At 42.4% G+C, this 15,171-nt stretch overlaps 2 protein-coding genes across 7 annotated transcripts in view; one reads left to right on the top strand and one right to left on the bottom strand.

Moving 5' to 3' along the window:
* Window positions 1-4,871, top strand: part of LOC115581182 (netrin receptor UNC5C-like) — a 382,877-nt gene extending 378,006 nt beyond the window's left edge. For all 3 annotated transcript variants that reach the window (XM_030416078.1, XM_030416077.1, XM_030416079.1), the window contains one exon: window positions 876-4,871. In XM_030416078.1, the coding sequence (XP_030271938.1) occupies window positions 876-1,038 (163 nt within the window). In that variant the 3' untranslated portion in view covers window positions 1,039-4,871. The remainder of the gene's footprint in view (window positions 1-875) is intronic.
* A 1,754-nt stretch (window positions 4,872-6,625) lies between these two features.
* The window catches only part of bmpr1ba (bone morphogenetic protein receptor, type IBa), a 75,129-nt gene continuing 66,583 nt past the window's right edge, over window positions 6,626-15,171 (bottom strand). For 3 of the 4 annotated variants that reach the window (XM_030416080.1, XM_030416082.1, XM_030416081.1), the window contains exons 4-13: window positions 13,146-13,308; window positions 12,898-12,997; window positions 12,063-12,165; window positions 11,099-11,195; window positions 10,872-11,010; window positions 10,372-10,564; window positions 8,834-9,131; window positions 8,514-8,689; window positions 7,707-7,846; window positions 6,626-7,618 (exon numbers count right to left, since the gene is read on the bottom strand). In XM_030416080.1, the coding sequence (XP_030271940.1) occupies window positions 7,493-7,618; window positions 7,707-7,846; window positions 8,514-8,689; window positions 8,834-9,131; window positions 10,372-10,564; window positions 10,872-11,010; window positions 11,099-11,195; window positions 12,063-12,165; window positions 12,898-12,997; window positions 13,146-13,308 (1,535 nt within the window). In that variant the 3' untranslated portion in view covers window positions 6,626-7,492. The remainder of the gene's footprint in view (window positions 7,619-7,706; window positions 7,847-8,513; window positions 8,690-8,833; window positions 9,132-10,371; window positions 10,565-10,871; window positions 11,011-11,098; window positions 11,196-12,062; window positions 12,166-12,897; window positions 12,998-13,145; window positions 13,309-15,171) is intronic. The other variant, XM_030416083.1, reaches the window with a different exon arrangement.

Below are 15,171 nucleotides of genomic sequence, written 5' to 3'. Positions count from 1 at the left end.
ATTAAAAATCCAAAAGTTTTTGTTTGTTTTTTATGCCGCTTGTGTCTGATGTGGTCCATCAACTAACCCCCCCCCCCCCCTCAGCCTTTTAAACCTGAACACCCACCAGGGGCGGTTCTAGGGGGGTCCAACAGGGGCCAGTGCCCCCGTAACTCTGAGTCTGGACCCCCCTGTGGCCCCCCTGACAGGGAGTCTGCATCAATAATACAATGACAGATTTCTTGCAATGATTTTGTTCTGAAGGGAAAGGCAGAAATAAAATGTCTCAGCAGTTTACTACCCAATCAAAATTGTTGAAATTGTAAACACTGTTTTGTCTGAATGAGGGATTTATCCTTTTTTCCGGGTTGTATGTGCCCCCTAACAAAAAAGCCGGCCCCAACCTGGCCCCCCTATGAAAACTGGTCTAGAACCGCCACTGACACCCACACATCAACATTAATGCCTGATAATCAAGAAGACATTGTCAGCATACCTGTGCCCTTTATTTTAGGGACCACTAGCCACACAGCTAGCTGGAGCTAACTTGCAAACAGCAGCTGCGGTTACAAGTAGTCAGCTGTTGGTGATATGCCTCCAAGATTATGAGGAAATTTCCAGTTTGGATATGAGACTTGAGGACTGGACATTGTAGCTTAAAGTGGGTTAGAAGTTTATTTTTGCCGGGTGGGTAATGCCAGTATACAGTACTGTGTAACACAGAGAAAACACACATCATCACACAAAAACACAAGATGACAGCACACAACAACATCAGGCAAAACAACAAGAAACAGAGTCTAACACTAACATGTAAGATATCGTTGTTGTTTCATGTCGTAAAACCTTCAGATGTAAAACATTAACCTTACATTCTGTCCCTCGTCATTTCCAAGGTATCTGAACTACTTCGCCACCAAGTCCAGTCCGACCGGCGTGATCCTGGATCTCTGGGAGGTGCAGCACTTCCCCGACGGAGACCTCAACGAACTGGCCGCCGTGCTGGAAGAGATGGGTCGCAACGACAGTAACTTCGCCTCCATGACAAAGGAACACTGACGAAGCAGCGTGGCTACACTGACAATGGCGGACGATCACATGTGAATTCTCTACAGCTGATACTGCAGCGACGGCAGCGACGCACCGGTTAAATACCAGGGTAATCACGCCAACATGGTGACGGACAGGAACGCTCGAGCTGGTGCCGGAACTGTGTGTGTGTATCTTTGTGTGTTTATTTGAGCAATGTCGCAGTGTTGTTTGTGACCGAAAAAGGAGAGTTAAACCCAACCTTAAAAACCACAAACAGAGTCTATCAGGATCCAACATAAACACACGCCTAAAAGAACAAAAAAACAAAAAAAAAAACAAAAGACGGCGTCTAGCGTAACACTAGTTGTTCTCTTGCTGTTGCTTTATTCAGAACAAAGAGACGCGGAGAAAAAAAGAGAGATGGCTGACCTTGAAAACCTCTGTAGGAATGGAACAGAATCATAAAGGGAGAGAGGCTAAACTGATTACAAAGGAGTGGGAGAAGGTGGAGTGAGGAAAGGAGAGAGTGAGTAAGAGACGAGACTCTTCAGCGAGACGAGAGTAAACACGGAGAGACGCTAAACTGATTACGGGAGGGGAGGACGTAAACACTAAATGATGGAGGGAGCTGCAGGTGATCATCTGTAAGACGAGGATGGAAAGCAGATAATGAGAGAGAAGGAAGGAAGGCAAGGATCCCGCTCTTCTCTCTGTGAGCCGTGGCTGTACGTGTGTGCCGGTACAGTTTGTTGTCTTTTTAATCGTTTCTTAGGGAACGCTCTATGTACTGCGCTGTCCATATGTGTGGATAATTTCCTGCTAACAGATCAGAACCAGAACAAGAACAGTGACTGTCAATCAAGGGTCCTGACCAGAAACAAGCCCGAGAATCCCCAACCCCGAGTCTGGACGCACTAAGTCAAAGGCGGCTGAACTTTAACTTGTGCCTGTAATGTTTTTTTTTTTTTTAAAGAAGCCAGTCCAAAGATGATCTCACTCCAGATGGATGCAAGTAAAACAAAAAAAACATATCTTGAGTTTTTTTTTCGCATTTTTCAGCAGGGTAAAGGTGTGACAGACTTGTGAAACTGTCTGTTTTGAGGTATATTTAAAATTGCACTTATGATAAACAGATAAACGAGGCAAACATGCAGACTGTCAGCTATTCATTCTCATTCACAGTAACACAATCGTTTTAAAGCTTGCTCATTTTTACAATTCTTTAGATTTTTGTTCAGGAAGATACAACGTTCGCTGCAAGCTCGAAGCGTTTAAACGACGATCTTTAAAGCCACAAACGCGCCTCGAACTAGAATCAGGCGATCTGCCGTTCCTGCTCAGAGAGGATCTGTTTGGTGGTGCAGGGTGGAGGAGACTCCAGCTTACAGCCTCCACATTAGGTTAACCACAACCTCAGATCCAGGAGTCTCTCTAGATAGAGCGACTGTCGGTGGGGGCTTGTTTCTGGACAGGGTCCAACTCAGAGAGGAAGCAAAAAGGGACAAACTAACGAAGAGTTGTTTTTTTAATACAGTAATATACAGAGTATCATAGTATTATGTGATAGTGAATTAAATACAGCTGATATCATTCATTACCGCTAAATGTAGCCGATATACAGATTTTATCAACCATATTTTCATTTACTAAAATATATATATAGCCTACATATATAGTATATGTATAAATATATATATATATGTATTTCTTTCATATGTTCTTTGTCCCGTCACCACAGGATGTCAGTTGTGTTATCTGCCGTCTGGCCACATGTGATTTCATTTGTTGATCACCACCATGACTTTGCTGGTCACTAGCGCCATCCAGTGGCTTCTGAAGAATAACAGCATTTACGTTTTTTGTTTTTTTTTGTTTTTTTTTTGTCTTTTTTTCTTGTTTTGGATCATCTGAAACATGTAAATACATGATTACCATGTTCATTCTAATGACCTTATATTAGCATACTATGTTTTGTTCATTCTTGTGTTATTTACAGTAACATTGTTTTATTTAGTTGCCATTTTTAATGTTTTTTGTTTGTTTCGTTTGAGGGTGTGGGATAAAATCTGTAACATATCAGTTAGTTGCTCTTTTATTTTTTCAAACAATGTTCTGTCTGCAACTAACATTCCAACTCGCGGTGTATTTGTTGAAAGACGTTGCGATTTAGAGCTGAAGATCAAGACACCGAGTGAAGCGAAGCGAGGGGGAGCTCGTGTACAATGAAGTGTAATATATTTTGTGTATTGCAAAAAAAAAAAAAAACAACATTGTGAAGCGAGGCTGGCTTTTTAAATGTATGCATTGACTCAGGTCAACAGCATCTGGTGGAAAAAAAAGGTGCAACAAGCCGACTTCGAGGGAGATGAACGGCCTTATTTTTAGTGGCTTTCTGAATCGGGGGCCCCTGTTCACCTTGTAAAGAATGAGAAATATTCACTTCAAAGGAAAATACATGTAAAATATTTTAAAAAGCTGAGATATTTCTGCTCTGAACTACGGAGAGACGCCATATGAAACTTCAGTTACATAGAGGAGATACCGAGGAGGATAAACTGTCGAGAAAAACCAAGTGGGCTGACAAACACGGCTGCGTTAACAACAGTGCAAAAGGTCAGATTTTTACCTCTTCATGACAGATTTCAACTCGTGGTTGTCCGCGCAGGAGAAAACCTTGAGGCATCGATTTTTTTCCCGCATTGATTCTTTTCCACATTGATTTTCCCAGTCTTTGTTCAGCCGGTCAGAAATATGCCAGTTAAAAATCTGAACTCTTGTATTGATGTGAAACCAGACGTGAGTGGTGGATGCGGACGCCTCCAGACGACGGTGCGTTTTTGTTTTCTTTTAATTTACGGGACGGCCTTATTGAAAAGCAAACGGTTAAATGACGGCGTGGATGTTTTGTACGTTTAAAAAAAATTATAATAATTTGTAACCGCTGATGTCAGATGTGAGGAAATCAAAAAGGGAAGTGTTGTGTAAAAAAAAAATGTTGAGGATAAAAGCCTAAAAACATCAAGTCATCAATTTCAGTTTGTTGTCGGAACAAAATATGAACCCAAAGGTCATGAGCAGTGTCGCTTTCATACACGTGATCATCAACATGCAAAACGCAGAATACCAGATCAAACTTTTTACGCTGCAAGGAAAACAATCGGTCGTGGAATAAGAAGCTACCGGTCGATGTGTAGCTTTGCCCCCAAAACTTCATCCTCGCCATGATCTCAGTCTACAGTTTACCAGCAGGACGGACCGTTTGTTAGTAGAGTAGACTGAAAGACAAAAAAAAAAAAAAAGGGAGTTTTCATACGAGGAGAGCAAACGCAGGCCTCTGGGAGGTGAATCCTTCATGATGTGAAAAATGAAGAAAGTAGTGTTAAGATATCAAAGTATGTAAAAAAAAATATTTTCTATCCACAGTATGTACAGTTGTGTACTGTCAGCTATATTTGGCAAAATTTGAGAATATAAAAAAAAAAAGAGCAGTACAGTTAGATACTAGTTTGTATGTTCCAAGTTTTCTTTTTTAATTTAATTTTAAGTTTCTTTCCTTTTTTGTAAAAGCGGTGTCTACTATGCAAACTTGGCATTGGTTACCATGATAGAAGTCTATAACTAGAGCTGTGCTTGTAAGTGCATTTTTATTTTTTTTGGATTTTTACTATCAGGGGTGATTTGATTTGATTAGTTGCGGGGTAGTGTTGGTCCATTTTAGCTAATCCTGGCACGCTTCATGAATCTTGCTCAAATCTTGCTGAATGCTCGCCTCTCTATCTCCTCTAATTGTTTTCTGTACAAAGTGTAAGAAAGAATTTTTAAGACAATTAATAAATTATATTTATAAGCAACGCTGAAAAGTGTGTGAGTGTTTGCTTATTTCTGCAGAACGTGTTTCAGGAAAATGCTTTTACATTCATTACAGCTCGATGATCAGAATGAATAGGCTATATACGTTTGATGTGCAGTACTTTGATTTTCTTCCTTTTTTTTCTGTGAAATTCATATTTTCAGGTTCCACACTCAATAAGTCGTTGGATAAAATACCCTGAAGGGGACGAAACTGAAACAGAAAACCCTCGTGGTGTCACTATTCAACATGCTGTGTGCCCAGCAGCACCGGTGGGTTGTAATGAGGCATAGTGCTTGCTTTTTTTTTTTTTTTTTAATAACAAAGAAAATATGTCGAGCAGTAAGAGGCACTGCCAAGTCACCTCGTTCAGCCACCACAAACTGTGCACCAGCCATGTGGATGAGTGAAACACTTTATTGGGGGGAATGTTCAACCTCTTCACTGAATGAAAACACCACTTTCTCTCACAGACAACTACAGCAGGTACAGATTCAAATAAGGCACAACACCCAGCAGGAAAGAAAGGGGCATTTAAAACACAACAAATCTGCCACCAATTGAACCACTTGACTTTTAAAAAAAAAATGATGAATGGATTGGTGGCATTTGAGGGTGAATCTCTTCCAGTGAAGAGGACGTGACAGTCTGCTGACGGCGCTGATGAAAAGGCCTCCAGATCTACCTTGAGAAACCATTTCATACCGAGGCAGTGAGGCTGTTTAAGCTTCCCTAATGCTCGACTGCTGCTATGTGAGAATTTGAATTAGTCGAGAAACTCGCCCGATTGAAGCCGGATGATGGGTTTTTTAATGACTTGGCTGTCATTTGATTTCGGTGTGACAGCTGTGAATGGTTTATTGCGGTGAGACAGTTCCACGTGTACTTCAATTTACATGTATGAGGCAGCGTGGGGGTCGGAGGACAAGTGACCTTGTGATGTCTGCGGGGTGAAGCTGGTGGCGGTGCGGTACGTTTGGTTACTAATACTGTTGTGTTGTCAGTGAAGGTGGAAACGCACTTCATCAGCCTGTTTATGGGGTACAACAAGTCGTTTGTCATTCGATCACTCCCGCTGAAACAAACAGGGATACTTCCACAAAACTGTGTAATAGATCGCAACGTCATCCAGCAAGAATTGAACACTACAGTTGGTGGGCAACAGATTCTGAGTGGCAGACACCTACAAATGGCTTTGCTCTTCAATCGCTGTGATGCCTGCTGCAGGTTTTGATTGATAAAGGAAACATTATGCTCATTTTTTAAAGTCATAAGTTCATTTTGGGTGCCTACTAGAATAGGTTTCCATGTTTTAATGCTCTGATAACGCATCGGTTTCACTTTAAAGCATCAGTTTTCTAATCCTGCCCACTCTGACACTCTGTTTCAGGCCCTATCTCTTTAAGGCCCCCCCCCCAACACAGAATACCCACTCTGCTCTGATTGGTCAGCTCACACACGCCTGAGTGACAGTCAGGCGTGTGTGAGCAGTTAGCTTCACTTCACCGTGAGTAAAGGCATAAATTATGCAAATCTGTGACGTCATCAAGAGGCCACATGATTAAAGGCGGGACAGGTGACGATACATTTGAGGCACGTGTTTCCTGTGGGAGAGAGGAGCTCCCGTTTTTTTTTTTACTTTCAAGACCTTTTACATGCACAAGAACCTTTTTAACACACTGAAGGAAAACAACAAAAACAGCACAATATGTCTCCTTTAAAAGAGCAAGGAAATACAGAGGCATGCAAAGCCTCACTCCACAATTTCATTTGGACATATAAACTTTATTTTTCTTACATGAAGTCTTAAAGAGAGTTTGAGGTTTTTTTTTTGTTGGTTTTTTACATGGAAAATACTCAGCCGCGATGGAAAATATCCCGTCACAGCTCAAAAATACAGGTATACTTTACTTCAGTGTCTACAAACATTACCAGCGTAAACAAAACTTTTAAAGCCTCAAATTACACCTTTTTTTTTTTTTTCCCCTGTCACATAGTGTCAGACATCGTAACCACAAGCAGTCGATTTAAGAGTGACAAAAAAGTGTTCGAGCCAATTACAACATAAAGACAGTAGTGGGGGGTGACAGTGTTTTGAAAGGAGGTGTCGTGCTGCAATAACAGATTGCCTTAAAGCACTTCCTTCCCGTTCTATCAGTCGGACCTTCATCTACAGGTAGGGTAGCTTTCACGGAAAGCGGTGATACAGTACTCCACTCGCTGCTCAGTAGCTCGTTTATGATCTCTGCAGCTACAGCGCCACGTCAAACCCAAATACTTTCTCCCAGGACCTTTGGAGCAGGTGAACGGGAACGTGGTTTTAGAGTCCTCACACTAGTCTGAAATAAAAATGTCTCATCTTCTCTGACGGGCAGAAGGTGGCCACACAGGCCTGATTGGCTTTAAGTTGACCACCACAGTCCTGTAATACATTTTTCATGGGAGACTCGGATTGCAGAGTTCAGGGCATCTGGACTCAAAAGTTTGTCATCCTCTGATCTCCAAGTGATGATCTTGCTTCCCGTCCCGTCGCCTTTCCCCCGGGACAAAGGATTGTGCAGCCTGGACCGGAGCCAGTGTGATTGTTAATGCCCTTTCTGTGTGTGTAAACACACACCTGGCAGCGCCCGCTCACAGCTTGATGTCCTGTGATTCTGACATCTTGGCAAGTGTCTTTTTGACCCGTAGGGCTGTGAGGCGGCAGGCCGGGTTGTGTGCCCAGCACTCTGTCATCAGCTTCCCCATCTGTCTCAAACACTGAGGGAGATACAGAATTATGTTAGGAAGGTCGTTCATCAGTGTGTGCTTCTGCATGAATATGTAGCACGCTTCAGATCTATTTTACCTCATCGCTGGTCCATCGATTAGGAAATGATGGTCGTAGTCTCTTGATGCAGACCACCTCTCTCATGTCATCATAAGACGGGTCTGTAGGGACCAACTCGTGGTACGGCAACTGGTACTCTTCAAGGATCCCTTCAACACATACGTTACAGAAGACAAAAAGCACTTTTGATTGTTTGATTCAGAAAAGTTTGATTAATTTGGTCAAACTAGAAGCCATTTTTTGTCCAAAATCCACACAGCATAGTACAGAAGGCCTGAGAGGTAAGTGAGAAAACTTTTTTTTTGTTGTTGTTGTTTGATTTTTTTTTGTAACTGTGAAAACATTTCCAAGCTTGTTTTTTCAATGTTTATGTATGTATGTATATATATAATATATATATATATATATATATATATATATATATATATATATATATATATATATATATATATATATAAATAATTGTTCCATTATGTGAAAACAAATGACAAGAAAGTCTTTGCTTTTTAAAATAATTTAAATTTAAATTATTCTCATTTTATTTTAATAATGTATTTTTTTTTACTGTAAAAACATGTGAACAAAACAAGTTTCAGCATGTCAAATAAAAAATAAAAATTTTTTTTTCCAAGATCGTTTTTTTCAATGTTTAAAAAAATAGAAATTAATTTAAAAAACCAGGATCACCAGAATATTTCACACTTGCCTCTCTGGGCTTCCGTAGGTGTAGCCCTCATTCTGGCATGTTGGCTTTTAGAAAGTGTTTTGTATTTTCTTTTTTCTTTTTTTTTTAAAAGAGAAGAAAAGTACATTCACTGCATTTACCTCCTGAGATACAACACCGAGCGATCTCCCAGAGAATGAGCCCGAAGCTGTACATGTCGGCCATGATGTATGACTGAAAATGACTTTTGTCCAGAGTCTCGTCCAGAACCTCCGGAGGCATGTAGCGCTTTGTACCCACTTTAGTGTTGGGAGGGATGTCGACCTCGTTGGTGTCACTGCAGAGTCGTGACATCAAAATGAAAAAAGAAAAATAGTTTGATTTATGAACATGTCTGACCCTCTACCAAAGCTTGGATTCAGCAAAACATCAAGAATTACTGGAGTGCTATCAAACAGCATCGCGTTGTCCCGACACTCACCTGATAAACTTGACTGCCAGTCCGAGGTCAGCTATACAGCACGTCCCGTTTCTTTTCACCAGTATGTTCTTACTCTTCAGATCCCTGTGAGCGATGGCGGGTTTTCCCTGGGTGCCGAAGATCTCGGTGTGGAGGTGACAGAGGCCCGACACGGAGGAGTAAGCCAGCCGCAGCATGGCTTTATTGTCCAGAGTGGTTGATTTGAGGTAGTCGTACAGGGAGCCATTCTCATGGTAGTCGGTGATCAGGTAGAGCTGGGTCCAGGAGCCGGTTCCTTTAATATCAGCAGCAATAAAACCTGAGGAAGGAGCGGGAGGAGAATAAAGAGCGTGACTGATGAGGAATTACACTCAAGCTTCAGCCCTAATGTTCAAGGCGGACATTATATACATCTAATGTCTCCCTCCACTTGCGTGCTTTGAAGCGTCACTGTGAGGATAAATCCGATCATGTATGTAGAGCAGACCGGTTTTTATTGATCTGTGTCGAGCCTGCAGAGTGTGCTGAAAGGACCTATATTCAGGAAGCTGTACTGTAGCACTGATTCACCTCATTTAACATGTTTATCTTGTTGGCAGTTGCCTGATTTGTTGGAGCTGATGACAATCAAGATAAAAGATCCTGGTGCTCAGTTTAAAACTAAACGCAGTATCGACTGTGGAAGCAGCAGCAGCAGCAGCATTATGCACGGCAGCATTCAGCCCGTCTTCTAGTTTACTGGCAAGTGATCTTTTGCCCCACTACTTAATTACTATGCATCTTGTGGCGTTTAATTATGCAAGCTTTGGTTTTTCAGTCTGTTGTTGTCTACTTTATAATTTGTTGTGGTGTACGCTCTCTTGGCTATAATTGATCTGTTTTGGCAGTGTTGTGCAGCATAGTTACGAATGGACGCCGTCCAACTCCAATTATTGCGTGTTTTTTTAAAACATTTTTTGGCAACAAAAGAGATAAAATCAGTTTATTATTAAAATCAATCACCTTTCAATAAACTAATTCACCCATGTGAGTGTCTATCCACACTCTGTCTGCTGGACGTTTATTTTAGGATTGTTTTTTCAATAACTTAATTGTGATGGAGCACAAAGTGTCAGACAATTAGAGAGACAGACAATTAGACTGACAGAGGAGCCGCAACTATCAATTATTGACATTATCAATTTGGCTGCCAATCATTATCTCAATACATAAAGTTGTTTGGTCCCTCAAACATCTTAAACTGTTGAGAAAAGCTAAAAGGTGACGTCCATCAAATGTCTTGGTTTTTTTTTCTCCTTTACGCAGAGAGAATCAGTTTACAGTCACGGAGGAGGAAAGAAACCGCGAAATGTTCACATCCGAGAAGCAGAAATCAATGAATTTGGACATTTTCTCTCCAAAAGAATGAGTCAAACCAATTAAGTAATAATCAGAGGTGATCAAATAACAGCTGGACGTTCCTGACAGAAGGTTGTACACAGACAATATGTTTGAAACAGAGACTAGAAATCAATAACAAGAGTGGAGGAAGTAACGTATGAGACAGAAACTAGTCTCACCAAGTATGTTCTCGTGTCTCATCAGGACGGTCTGGTAGATCTCCGTCTCTCTGGACCAACTGGCCTCATCGGTGGTGAAGAAAACTTTAACGGCCACCTTCTCTCCCCTCCACCTGCCCATCCACACCTCTCCATACCTCCCCTTCCCTATCTGCTTCACCATCTGGATCTGCTTGGCTATCGTTCTCTGCACCTGAAGGCAAAAAGACGGAACGGGGTCGTGTTAAGTTCAGCCTTTAAACATCCGTGTGTGTTTCAAGGTTTGGTGACACCCTCTGACGGTTATTAAAGCTTCCCAGCAGAGTTGGGAATAGTCTTTTCATAGTTTGGGTTTTGCAAGTAGAACATGCAAAAAACAAACAAACACTCATCTTATTGTAGGTGTCAAATCACGAGAAAAGCTCTCAGTCAGTTTGATGCCATGGGCCCGATTTGTCTTTATATGTGGGATCCATTGTGTTTGAGCCAACAACTCTTTGGCTGCAATGTGCCCAACTCACCAATAGAGGGAGCCCCGAGCCTGAGCCAGAGCTTTGTGACTGCTCTATCAGGTCCTTCAGGGATTCTCCAGGGTGGCTGTAGGTCTCATCCTGCTCCAGACCGATGCTGTACCGAGGACGAGACTCCTGGCGCTTATACCTGCCAAACACGATTAGTCAGGATCCACGTGACAGAAGAAAACACGTCCGAGTGCTGCTTGAAAACCGGAGATTTCAGTGTAGTTTACCTGAAGTAGCAGAAGATAATGATGGCGACCAGGATGATGCTGCACACGGTGACTGAGATCAACAAGGCCATGTGGTGGATCTTTCCGTCTACGTAGACTGGAGAGGGGGAAAAGTAAGAAGGAGGCAGGAGAGACATTAAGCAGACGTCAGACAAATAAAATCAACCACATTTGTCTTTTTCCACTTTTCCCACTCCTTTTGTCAATGATCCATGATAATATAATGAAGGTATGAAACATTTGCTCAAGAAACTAAACCAGAAACAATAAGGAGTAATAAAAACCCTAATAGATATTTTTTCTATTCTTTCTTTCTTTCTTGGGAGGAAATGAGAGAATTTCTGCCAACAAAATCAGTCATCCTCACAAGTCACTTGAAAGAACCGGTGTACAGTAAATCAACTACAAATCATATTTCACTCATCAATTTTTCATTTCGTTCTGGCACACACTCGTTCCCCCCCGAGGCCCGAGTGAACGGCGAGAGGAAGCCCTCAGCCTAGTCGATGAATTCTCTTCCTGATCCCCTATGATAGGGTTTCAGATTGATGACTCTGCCCTCGGTGTGCGCTGTGGCTTGTGATTTCCCTGGGAATCTAGACTTACTGTCTCCACGCACGCAAAGAGACTCTCCCGCTCGCACATGGAGTATAGTGTTGTACACATTGGAGACGCTGCTATCCTCCCGACGCCCGGCAGCTTTGGCGACAGTTTGACAGTACGCCCCCCCCCCCCCCCGCCTTCGCCTTAACCGCCTTTAACTCTCTGACAATGTCATGATGCCTCTATCGCCGAGTCCTTGCGCGCTGTAACACCATCAGTCACAGTTTCTTGGCCCCGTCTTTATCACTGTCACCGTCACCTGCCAGCTGGAGAACAAGTGGCCTCTTCAAAAATCTTTCTCGTGTTTCTCGTGGGCAGGAAAAGAAGCCGTGGAGTGATGAGAGCGGATAGATAGACTTACGGGGAGGTTTGAGCGGTGGCAGTGTGGGATGCAGGTTTTTGTTACAGTAATCTTGGTCTGTACAGCACTCCAGTGATCTCCTCAGACGCGAGCTCCCCGTGTCCTGCAAGACAGAAAAAAGATGTTATTACCTTTTTCTTTTCAGCTGTAGATTAAGCTTTCAACATTTTCAACATCCGATTTATCGTTTAAGTCATTACAAGTCATTCAGATTAGCAAATGCGAGGATGTGTGCTTCCTTTCTCTGTTTTGTGACATGGTATATTGATATTTCTTTGGATTTTAGAATGTCGGTCAAAAAAATACAATGCTCTGCTTGGGAATCGTGGGTCCTCACACTCATGTGGATGCCGCTTGACACGTAAATACCACTGCGGGCCCAATCATACACCCTTCCCGGCAACGACACTCCCTGATGTCATCGGCCCGAGGAGACGTCAACCTGTCCTCCAAAGTCCAGAGAGGTGTGCCGGATCAAGACTTATCCACGGTCTGCAATGGTGTTTGGGCGGGTGGTGCTTATCAAAGTGGCATCCACATGAATGCTGGGACCCAACGGAACATGGTACCATACCAAGATGATCATTGTTATTCACTTCACCTGTCAGTGGTTTTAATGTTGTGGCAATGAAAACAATCATTGGTTGAAGCACTGCATTTGTTGCAGACCCAAATGTTCGGGTCAGGGTTCTGGTTAGTCCCAGAAAGAGGCTCACAAATAGTCGGTGCCACATTGAGTCAAGTCAGAATTCATTGAGTTGTTGTAATCGAAATCTTGTAATGATGTAAGATAGAAAGGGTAGGAGGGTTTGCAATGTTGCGGTCATCTACCCACCCTACACTGAAATTCCGATCCGACCAGCCCCAGGCACCCTGCAGTCTGGACCGGTACCCCTCCCTCCTCCTCCACCATGGTAAAACAGTAGCCATCCGTCCTGGAAAACAGGGTTCAGCAGTAAGTAAGCGTGTGGATGCGTAATCACAAGATGCACAGTCTGGGACAGTTAAGACGGCGGGCAGCAGTTCAATACTGTATGTATGACGATATATGTGTGTATTTTATTCCTCCACTCTTTACGATACCTGCATGTGTTATTGGTCGAGTCTTCGGGGCAGTGGTGGTAGCAGTGGCACCACAGTAACCTTTGGGAGGATGACGCAGGAGCTGTGCTGCCACTCGCCTCCTTCCCGCTGTCCGCTGCCTCCTTGTTGGACGCTCTCAGCAGCATACTGTCCAATATGTTGCCTACAAAACAGACAAAAAAAAACGTAGGAGAAATTTTAGTTGGGAACAGAGACGGGGGGGAAAAACATCACATTCATGAATCATTGATGCCACAGTTTTACAGAGGAAAGAGCAGCAACACTGTTAAGGTCAGGGATTCCATTATTAATGCCATCAAATGTATGGACTTGTGCTGCTGGAGGCTTTTTCGAGAATTTCTGCAAAATATCTTACATAAAAAATATATATATCTGCAAGTTTTTTGCGGTAACATCACCAGATTTTGTGAGTTAATTATCTGTGAAGTTTACCGACTGGATAGAAGTCAGAATAGGACTGAGAAATGTTCAGTTATATGTGGGAAAGGGCAGGATTCAGTTTACATCCACTCAATATTCAGTGAAACATGCTTCAGCATATAATGAACCGCGTGTCAGCCTGGCAGACATCGCAGGCAGCCTTTTAATGCCTTCATGCCTTTTATAACTGACACACACTTTGCAGTAAGGTGCTATTACACTGTCCCACTCTGCTCTCATGCACTGCTTATTTGCAACCACTTGCTGCTTCTGCTGTACTGCTTTAAAGTTCGCCCAAAGATGAAAATTCAGTCACCATCTCCCTCAGCCCCCATGCAGACACGGAGTCAGGTGATGTTTCGTATTCTTGGATTAAGCCGGATGAGCTTAAAACAAGTCCGTCTACTTGAGTTGGAGAATACTGCGATGCCGTTTTATTACGAAGCTACAGAGAATTGTTTTGTGGACTACATGTTCACCTTTCCACCGGCACAAGGGTTTATTTTTGGGTGAACTTCTCCTTTAACATGTTTCTGGGAGTTACTGTTTTGGCTTTGCTCTGTGTTTGACTGAGGTATGCAAGGCCACCGATCTGCTCTCTCACGGATCTACTTCCCTTTTTCAAAAAAAAATTTTAAATGAATTAACGACTAATGCTGTAATTTGTGTGATTTCACTGCTTCACCTGCAGGTTCTCACATTCTCCTGCAGGACACGTTAAATATCTTCACTCCCAGATCTCTGCTGAGCAGGTGTCTGCTCGCAGAGTGACGAGGTCAGAGCCAAGACAACGAATATGAACTCCGTGCATAATGTGCATCACATCATAAATCTACTTCCACATGAACTGGACGGCTGAACTGAAACATAATCCGTCTTACTGTAGTGAAACCGAGCAATGAATCCACTAAAAAAGAGAACTAAGTAAGAATAAAACGGACCCAAACATACAGAAAACCTGATTCTGAAGTGTGTTCACTAACAGCAAAAGTGTTTTTACTATCAGAGCTGATGCTAAGATCTAGAACGAAGCCGTTGTATTCCCCCGCTGATCTTATTTCAAAAGAGCACCTGTTTGTCACTTCAGGGAGGAAAAAAAAGGATCACGGAAGTGTCTTTCCTTCACGGCTTTTTAAGATTTTCCTTCATTCCCGCGTGATCATTGAGACCAGATGCTTAACAGCTGCGAGCAGAGATAGGGCCTTCCTCTCTGAAACAAACTACAAGCACATTTTTTTTTTTCTTCTAACCTTTCATTTTTTCGAGTTCTGTAAAGCAGATGCTTCTTGCAAAGATTGAGAATATAATCAACACACAGTCAGAATGTACAAACCAATTTGTACTTTTACTTCTGCAAATGTTAACTGTCCTCATAAAGCACTCAGACTGAATCTGGTTTCCATCTATTTAAAAAAAAACAAAAAAAAACTACTGTATATTTTTCCAAGATGTGAAGAAAAAAAATGTTAGTCTCTCAATTTTGCAGAATTGGATGTGTGATTTGTGGTTGAAAATTACAATAAAGCCAACACTGGCTGCGCGCTGGGAAACTCCAACGACTGGGCACTTCTCATGGTTTGTACTT

Source organism: Sparus aurata, chromosome 5 (assembly GCF_900880675.1).
Source record: "Sparus aurata chromosome 5, fSpaAur1.1, whole genome shotgun sequence".
Classification (NCBI taxonomy): domain Eukaryota; kingdom Metazoa; phylum Chordata; class Actinopteri; order Spariformes; family Sparidae; genus Sparus; species Sparus aurata.
This window is presented reverse-complemented; position numbering and strand designations above follow the sequence as displayed.